The sequence below is a fragment of the Malania oleifera genome, chromosome 6 (assembly GCF_029873635.1).
Source record: "Malania oleifera isolate guangnan ecotype guangnan chromosome 6, ASM2987363v1, whole genome shotgun sequence".
Lineage (NCBI taxonomy): Eukaryota > Viridiplantae > Streptophyta > Magnoliopsida > Santalales > Ximeniaceae > Malania > Malania oleifera.
In genome coordinates, this window is record NC_080422.1 from 40,072,882 (window position 1) to 40,083,024 (window position 10,143).

The following is a 10,143-nucleotide window of genomic DNA, read 5'->3' on the forward strand; positions in this document are numbered from 1 at the left end:
AGGTTATTGCTCAAAGGGATGTGACTATTTAATTAACACATGCATGGTTTAACCCTAAAATTTATACTAATTGTATATGTGGGGTCAAGTTTGAATGAACTAGATAAATAGAGAAATTTATCTCCCTTAATTGTACTCAATTACGGAAAAACCTCAAGAGCCTTCAACTTTGATGAAGTCAAGAATTAAAGTTTGCGTTTTCTGAATTATGTATTTTTTTTTTTTTTTTTTATTTAATTTTTAAAATTGTTTCTGGTTAAATTTTTTCCTCCCTTTTTGTTGATGAATACAGGGCATGACATAGATGTATCAGTTTTAAGCCCATCAGCTGATGAGCAAATTTGATGCTAGGCAACTTTAGGAATTTTTACTGGTACTGGTGAAGTATCAGAGAAAATGTGTAAGACCAATGGCAGGGGTTTGGAGTTAAAATAGAGAAATGTGTTGGTAAAATATGCGGACAGTATTTAAGATTTTAGAATTACATGACTGGGAAGAAATGGGGCTGGAATTTTTAGAAAAGAATAATTCATTAATGAGAGAGCAACAAGTACAAACTTTGTGGAACATGACATCCTCCCAATGAAAAGCTCAAAGCAATTATAATACTGCTTCCAATACCTTTGGAGATCAGACAAAGAGCTCCCCCAAGAAATTCCAGAAGCATGTATTCCCAAAACACCCCCCCCCCCCCCACAACAAAAAAATAAAAATAAAGGAAAGCAACCCTATCTCTTAACACATGGGAAGATGTTTATCATTAAAAACCCTCATATTCCTCCTCTCAAGCCCGAGTCCAAAGAATGGTATATTCCACACAATTCCACAAAATCCTCCCTCCTTTGCCACTCCCAAAACCCTAAAATTGCACTGACATGAAGTCATCCACATTTTCGGCTCCTAGATGACCCAGTTGTTCTTTCCTCTCACTCGCTTCAAAATGGTAATGGTAATTTGATTCGGTTTTGGGAAAATCTTTGGGCGGGAAAGTTACTTTGACAAAAGTTTTATTGGAGGCCTTGGTGCTGTGTCTTCTCATATTTTCTTCCTTTCACAATGCTCAAGTACTTTTTATTTTTTTTATTCTTTGCTGGGGACACTTTTACTTGAGATTTTCATTTTCTTAGGAATCTTTAGGAAAGAAAGGTTGATGAGCTCATCACTTTCTTGAATGTTTGGGAATCCTTTTTCTCTCATTTGGGAAGTGATTCTCAGGTCTGGCTAGGGACCCTCAGTTCTTTTAGTCAATATCTTTTTTTCTTCATTGAAACTTTCGGACTTTTTCTTTTCCTTAGAATAATGCCATTTGGAAGGCTTAGGTTCTGTTCAAGATCACGATGTTCATTTGCACTTTAACATTTAATAGGATTAATACAAATGGCTTGTTGCAGGTGAGGAGGCCCTATATAGCCATCAGTCCATATATGTGTGATGGGCTTAGAGACTAATGAAACCTATGCGGATCTCTTTATTCATTGTCGGATGGCATGACAGTGATGGACTCTGTTCTCTATTTTTGGTGAAATGTGGCTAGCTTCACCAAGTTTGTTTGAAATCCTGTTGGTGTTGGGGTTTTGGAAAGAGCAGAAGGGGGTGGCCTTATTGAAAAGTGTGGTTTATTCTCCTCTTTGGACTCTGGACTCTGAGAAATGCAAAAATGTATAAGGCTAAAACTACTTTATTCTTGCTCTGGTGTAGAGTAGATTTTTTGACTTCTTCGTCACATTCTTTTGGTGATTTGGTTGTCTAACCTCCAACAGGATTGGCACAGTACTTCTGTATTTGCTTTCAGCTAAGTACAAGAGGTTCTTTTGAATTATTTTTTTAAAATTTTTGTATGTGAATTTTTTTCATTAAAAAAAAAAAAAAGGTACCCTATAGTAGTCTGGCCACCTTACAATGTAGAAAGATATGTGCATTAGCCCTTAAGGGAAAGAACACAAACAAAAACTGGAAAAACAAATGGCAATCTAGTCCTATTATTGCTTAGCCATTCATAGCCCATGGGGATGCACTGGCCAGTCTTATGCCAGTTAGTTCAGGAGACTAGGATTATATTAGCAACTTGGAATAGACGGACACTTACGGGTAAAAATATGGAAATTGTGGACACAATAATTAGAAGAAAAATTAATATAATTTGCCTTCAAGAAACTTAGTGGGTGGGGGAGAAAGTTAGAGAAATTGATAAATCAGAATTTAAACTTTGGTACACGGGGGAAAAAAAAAAAAAAGAACATAAGAATGTGGTAGGAATTATTGTATACAAAAACTTAAAAAATAGTGTTGTAGATGTAAAGAGAGTAGGGGATGGAATTATAAAAGTCAAGATGGTCTTAGGCCAAAAAATAATAAATATCGTTAGTGCTTAAGCTGCTCAAGTAGGCTTATTAGAAAATTTTAAGAGACAATTTTGGGAAAATATGAATAGTATTATACAAGGCAATATTAGGAACTGAGAAAATATTCATAGGAGCAGATCTAATGGACACATTGGAAAGGATAATAAAGGTTATGAGATGATACATGGAGAATATGAGTATGAAGACAAAATTGAGTTTGAAGAGATGATCTTAAATTTCGTTATGTCATACGATTTTATTACAATGAATACTTGTTTTAAGAAGAGAGAACACTTAATAACCTTGTCAAATAGATTTTTTCTTAACTACGAGGGTAGATCGTTTATTATGAAATGATTGTAAAGTTATCCTAGGTGAAAGTTTAACCACACAACATAGAGTTTTAGATATATGTATTAAAAATGGAAGAGAAAGGATAAAATAAATTAGTGTAAGAGAAATAGATGGTGGAGCCTAAAGGGAGAAAATATAATAAAATTTAAAGATAAAATGATCAAAGATGATGATTGGACTATAAAAGATAGTGTAAAAACAAACATTCTTTGGAGTAGGATGGCTAGCTCTATTAAAAAAAAAAAAACAATAAAAGAGATTTTAGATGAGTTAAGAGGAATATTCTTGAATAGTAAAGAAAATTGGTGGTAGGATCAAAATGTTCAAAAAGCTTTTAAGACAAAAAAATATATATATAAATATGGCAAAAATGTAGAAACATGGATAACTTTGGAAAGTGCAAAGAGGTGAGAAAAGATGCCAAAAGGGCCGTTAGTGAAGCTAAACATAGATCATTTAATAATTTGTATGATAGATTATATGCAAAAATACAGGAAAAAAATATATTTAAACTTGCTAGAGCTAGAGAAAGAAAAAGTAAGGACTTAGGTGATGTAAAATGCATAAAAAGTGAAGATGATATTGTCTTAGTTAAGGAAGAAGAGATAAAAGAAAGATGACAAGGTTACTTTAGTAAGTTGTTTAGTGAAAACCAAATAGAAAATTTAAACTTAGAATTGACAAATGAGGAAAAGACTAAAAATATGAGATTTATTCGCAAGATTAGAGTTAGCGAAGTTAAATTTGCAATAAAGAAGATAAAAAATGGAAAAGTTATAGGACCAGATAACATCCCAATTGAGGTTTGGGAATGCTTAGGTAATAATGAAATTATATAGTTAACTAATTTATTTTACACAATTGTAAAAACTAAAAGAATTTCAGATGAATGGAGGAAAACCACTTTAATACCTATATACAAAAATAAAAGAGATATTCAAAATTATAATAACTATCATGTAATTAAACTTATGAGTCATATGATGAAACTATGAGAAAAGGTAGTTGAACAAAGGTTAAGGCTAGAAACAAAGGTTTTAGAAAATCAATTTGGTTTTATGTATGGCAAATCTACTAGAGAAGCTATATATCTTTTAAGAAGATTAATGGAAAAATTTAGGGGAAAAAAAAATAGGGATTTGCATATAGCATTTATTGATTTAGAGAAAAAGTATAATATTGTACCTAGGGAAGTTCTATGGTGGGTTTTAGAAAAAAAAAAAAGGTGTATGTAGTAGGTATACTGATGTCATTAAGGATATATACGATGAAGTAGTGACTAGTGTATGGACTATTGGTGAAGAAACTAGAGAATTTTCAATCACAATAGGTGCACATCAAGGATCTACTTTGAGCCCTTATCTTTTTGCTTTGGTGATGGATCAACTGACTAAGAGTATTTAAAATGATGTATGTTGTTTGCAGATGATATTGTATTGATTGATGAAATTAAGGGTGGAGTAGAGGCTAAGTTTAATTATGGAGAGAAGCTTTAAGACAAAATATATGAATTGTAATTCCATTAATAGTAGGAAGAATATTGGAGACAAAGTTAAACTTGATGATGTAGAAATAAATAACACTTACAGATTTTGATACCTTGGATATGTTATGCAAGTTAAAGGATAAATTGAAAAAGATGTAATGTATAGATTTAAAACAGGTTGGGTAAAATGGAGAAGTGCTTCAAGTGTGCTTTGTGATCGTAGAATGCCTTTAAAATTAAAATGAAAGTTTTATAGGACGGCTATAAGACCAGCTATAATATAGATCAAAATGTTGGGCAACTAAGAAACAACATATCTAAAAAGTAAAAGTTACCGAGATGAGAGTGCTTAGATGGATGTATGGTATAACATTGAAAGATAAGCGAAAAAATGAGCATATGCGTGCTAAGTAAGGCATAGCTCTTGTAGAAGATAAAATAAGGGGCGATTTAGATGGTTTGGGCATTTGCAACGTGGACCACATTGTGCGTCAATGACGAAGAGTGAGTTAGGTATGGTGAGGGCTAGTAGAAAGGGTAGGGGTAGACCTAAAATAACTTGGAATGAGATAGTGAGTAAGGATTTAATAGCCTTGAATTTGTCGAAGAAATTGTCTATGATCGCATAAATTGGTGGAAAAGGATTCTTGTAGCCGACCTCACCTAGTGGGACTTAAGGTTTGGTTTTGTTGTTATTAATAACGTCAACAAGAACAAAAATAATAAATAAAGGCAAAAAAATAATAACAATTATTTTTAAGGATAAAAAATGACAATAATAAAAAATTAATTACATTAATAATAACCACTATTATGAAGATAATAATAAAATAATAATAAAACAATAACAAATAATAATATTAATTTTTATTATTATTATAAAAAATACCAACTAATAAATTACAATAACATTAATAACAATTAATAATAACATTTATTACTGTTACTATAATAATAACAAGGACAGTTATAATAAAAAAATGAAAATAATAACTATTACTAGTTTAAAAACAATAATTATTACAAAATAACAAAATAATAATAACAACTAATAATAATTACAATTTCAATAATAATTACTACTATAAAATAATAATAACAAAAAATAACAATAATAATAATAAGGGAACATAAATCATTCTTGCTCTTCTTCATTTTTCCTTGTGCCAAGCTACTGAAATTGGAAATAAGATTTGAATTGATTTTCTTCAAACATATGGTCATTACCCTGTTGTCTCTTGTTTTCTTTTCTTGTGTCAAGCTACTAAAATTGGAAATCAAATTTGAATTGATTCCCATTGAGGAAAGTCCCTAATGCTATCATCTCTCTCTCTTTTTCTATGCTTGTCTGCACATGTGAATTTGTGCATGCATATGTTAACCTTCTAAGCGAAATGGCTGCAAGTATTATAGCTCTTTGGCTCAGTTATGATGATCACCTTATTCATTTGCGGGCAATAGTTTGTGTGGTTTTTAGTCTTATCATGATAGGGATGTGTTTTTTTAACTAGGCCTACCTATGGCAATGGTTGTCTGACAACCTTTTCAGAGTAGCCCACACCTTTGTGTAAGATCCACTCACATAGTACTCCCTAGGTGGCTTTGGTACCAAGTGTAAAGGTCTCAGATCAACTTTGATGATTCCATTGGGCCTTGCAATTTTGCTCTATAAAAGGCACCTGTCAAGTTTCCATCCTAATGCTGCCCAAGACATCCCTAACACTTAATGTTAGATTGTGATAGTATTCTTTCTAATTGATGATTGAATTTTGTTGAATCAACACTTAATGATGAATTTATGCTTGCTCATGCAGCATGTGCCCTTTATAATGGACATGTCTTTCTATAAGAGGTTAGAAATGTTGAATAATACACCCCCCTCCCCCTTCCAAAAACAAAAAATCACTTGTTTGCAGGGTGGTGAATATGTATTTTAGACTTATTGCATATTAATGCCTCTTGTCCTATATAAATGCATTTATATTGCCATAATTGAGTTTTGTGCTTTCTCTTAAGACTTTGACATTTCTGTATTTTAACATTGCCATATTTTTTGAAGGCATCATTTAAAACATATCTTATCTATGATGCAGTCGTTAACCTTGAATTTAGTGAGTTCCCACATTGAATGGAGAGTACAAAATAAAATTGTCAACAAATGCCCTTGTTGTGCTTTCTAGCATGACCCTTTTATCCAGAATGAATCCATGGTGATTTCTGACTTTCCACTGCCGTTTGATGTTCCAATGGCACAATATATGGCTGAACTCCCACCTTGACTGAAATAAGACACTGCCTGTATACAGAAATTGTTCAGTAATTTTCTCCTGAAACTCTGCTCAATCATTAGTGAGCAGATTCTGATTTTTTCCTTGTTTGAATCACCATTGAAGGCACCATTTGTAGGCTAGTTAGAATCCTAGTCTAGAATGAAATGAATTGAATTAATAAATGGTCAAGTGAACAGGTTGAATCCTGATGATACCAAGTGAACAGGTGAAATCTTGTGCTTTGTCTACTACCCATATGCAACATTTGGCCTTCTTCCTTTTTCCTTTTTCCTGCCTTCAGCTTTGTTTGGTGGGAAATAGCAATGGCTTGATCACGAGACATTTATGTTGGATCGCTTGCGTTCAATTCTTGGGATGGGATGATATGGGCTACCCTGTCATGGTGTAGTATTTTAGCTTGAATTATGACATCCCACTTTGTTTGCAGTGTAATACAGGAAGATGACTGGATTACTGAGATATGTCATGATGCAATGGAGAGATTGAGTGGAAAACCCAAAGCCATCAATGGTGATCGAGATGTCAGTAGCCCGACTGCTTCTGTCTCAGCACAATCAATTTCATCTGTTAGATCGCACGGGAGTTCCTAATGGACAATTATTTTCACCTTGTAAATTAGATGACAAAAAGAATATTCATCGTGGATATTCTTGCAAATTCATGTATTCATAGCCTGGCTCTTTCTTTCTTTTTCTCTGTTTTTTTTAGGAGATGTGGGATGCGGGGCTGTCAAATCTCCAATCATTTTTTTTTTTTTTAAGCAGATGACTCTGGTTGTTTGTACCATACGGGGTTAGGTATTCTTTTAATTCTCTGTAAATGTGAAATGCATTATTGATTCTGAGTCCAGATCTGTACCATTCTTTGATTAGTGTATTTGAACCTTTTTGTCTATTAGAAAAACGAGTTATTAGAAATGAGGGCATGCAAAACGCTTGGGTTGGATGACCATTCTCTTCTTCTTCTTCTTCTTCTTCTTTTTGAGCCAGACTGGTTATTGAGCTCCTACCTTTTCTAGTGCATGGAGGTGCAACTGCAACTGCTCCATTATTCCTTAATTTGCCACTTCGAAAGTGTATACATACATGCCTCTCTCTCAGAATGGCATTGTTCACTTCTTCTGAGTACTACTTATCTTCAGTTTACTAATTGGATAATGCTTTTTTCTTTTTTCTTTTTCATTTTTGCTGTGTATGTGCTTGTGCGCACACGAGTGCGCTGAGGGTTAGACAAGCTTCAATTTCACAGCTCATGAGATGGGAAGGATAGTGATGGAGTTGAATAAAGTTTAAATGAAAAACATGCTTTTAAGTGATGTGTTTATTCTATTTTATTCCATGCAAGTACTTATAATCCTTGTACTAAACAAAATTAGTATAACCAAGTAATCTTTTTTCTTTTTTTTTTTTTTATGGATTTTGTTAGAGAAAAAGGGAAAAAAATAATAATAATGAAGTGCATTTTTTTTTTTACATCAAATAGTGTTTATAATGGAAATTTGTTCTAATGTGATTAAAAACAAAGACAATCAAATGTTGTGTAAACTCGCAATTTGTACTTCTCTATTGACTTGGATTCTCCCTTTCGCATGTCATCCTCCCCTTTGTTTTGCAAGCATTCACTCTCATTTCAACAGCTTCATACCACCTCGCCTATGCAATGGAAACCATTAATGCAAAGAAATAACACATCTTATAAATTATAAAGGTAATTACTAATTTAAAACTTTCCAATCACACATATTTGTTGATTGAACTAAAAATTACGAAAGCAAACAAGAACATTGTAATGAAATAAACAATTCTGAAAGTAAAACAGTTAGTAAAATATATAATTTAACTATGCAAAATAAAATTTAAAAAATAATGTCAGCACGCATCTTAGACCCTAATTCGCAAATTGAGTTCTAAAAAATAAAAATAAATAAAATAAAGAGAACAAATTAAATGTAAGACTTAGCAATAAGAAGATAAATATATGACAAAAACAATGGAATGACAATTGAAAAATAAAAATATATTACAAAAAATAGTTAGATATTTAAGACCACTTTGGGAGTATTAGGTATGCTTGGGAATAAAGAAAAAATGATAAAAATAAGTAATAACTATATTATTTGTAAGAATAATAAAAATAAAAATATTAATAACCATGATGGCACTAACAAGCAAATAAGTAATATTAATAACAACCAAAAGTAATAATTAAGAAAAATTCTACCTAAGAGCACAATAAGAAATGACCCAAAAAAAAACACACACACACACACACACACACACGCATTGAGTTGTGCAACTCGAATAAAAAATGAGTAAAAATATTTAGTAAAATTTTGAAACTCGATCGAGAATGTTAGAAGGATTTCATGCAAATTGAAGTAATAAAAGTTAATTACAAACACAAAAATGATAAATGGTAATAAATATTAATATTATTGATAATGTGACCATGCATCTCCCCCTACATTATAGGATTTCATATTAGGATGTCTCTCCATTAGTAAGGCATGTTTATCGCTTGATTTTAGGAAATCAAATCGAAAAAAAAAAAAACATATATATATATATATATATATATATATATATATATATATATATATATATATAGGGTAAAATCTAGCAACACCCACTGAGTTTTTTGAAAATGACACTCCACCTCTCGTGTTTTTGAAAAACTACCAAAAAATTCTTAAGACTTAAATTTAGTGACAAAATAAATTATTCCCCAGCTGACCATTAGTCCAAAGTTAAGTATACATGAAAAAATAAATAAAATCATAATTTTGTCATTTTTTTATTCACTTATGATTAGATAGTGTTAGCCTAAGTGGTTAGATGATCTTAATTGTTGTATTTTGATGATAACAACCCATTAGTGATTTTAAGTTAAACTAAGCATACTAAGTTGTGACATGTATAAGTGACGAACTCTACAAAAACGGGTTTAAGAGCAAAATCAAGAAAATATTCTCATAGGTAAAGATCGAGTGGACATTCAAGTAGGAAAGATCAAAGTGAACACTCACTTGGAAAAACTCAAGCACATCCAATAAAGCAAATGTAAAGTCATAATGTAATGGGGAGTGTTTGAGGTAGGAACTATTATAACTCTTGCAGTATTGATTCACGCATGTTTATTGAGTAAGAGTTGAGCAAATTGCATGTGCATACTAGTTCATAAGAGTACATAGGATATCACTAAATCATAAGTTTAATACTAATGAGTTTTCAAAGATAAAACAAAGAATTTTATGAAAATATCCTATACTCAAATAAATTTTAATATGGGACAAGTTTTAAATGATCTTAGTGATGTAAACTTTTATAGACTTGGTCCCGGTTAGGTTAAAATCATGATTAAGCACCTAAATATCAAGTTTGTGAATAAACAGGGCAAATCGTCGACATTTTGACCATGGTGCTTTGGCGGTTTCAAGCAAAGACTTAAATGGAATTTGGTCGGGATGAAACCGTCCATGGTTTGAGCAAGCCATCGATCGTTTTGGGGAAACCATCCACGATTTTGTGAATCCGTCAATGGTTTTAGGAAGAGAGTTAAATGAAATTTGGCTTGGATGAAACCATCAATGGTTTGAGCAATCCTTCCATAGTTTGGGGGAAACCATCCAGGGTTTTGTGAATTTGTTAGTGATTTGCATCAGGATTCCAAA

At 32.0% G+C, this 10,143-nt stretch overlaps 1 protein-coding gene across 1 annotated transcript in view; it reads left to right on the forward strand.

Annotated features, from left to right (window-relative positions):
* The window catches only part of LOC131157547 (exocyst complex component EXO84B-like), a 40,465-nt gene extending 33,075 nt beyond the window's left edge, over positions 1 to 7,390 (forward strand). The window contains exon 7 of the mRNA XM_058111786.1: positions 6,901 to 7,390. Coding sequence (XP_057967769.1) covers positions 6,901 to 7,063 — 163 coding nt within the window. The 3' untranslated portion in view covers positions 7,064 to 7,390. The remainder of the gene's footprint in view (positions 1 to 6,900) is intronic.
* The last annotated feature ends 2,753 nt before the right edge of the window (positions 7,391 to 10,143 follow it).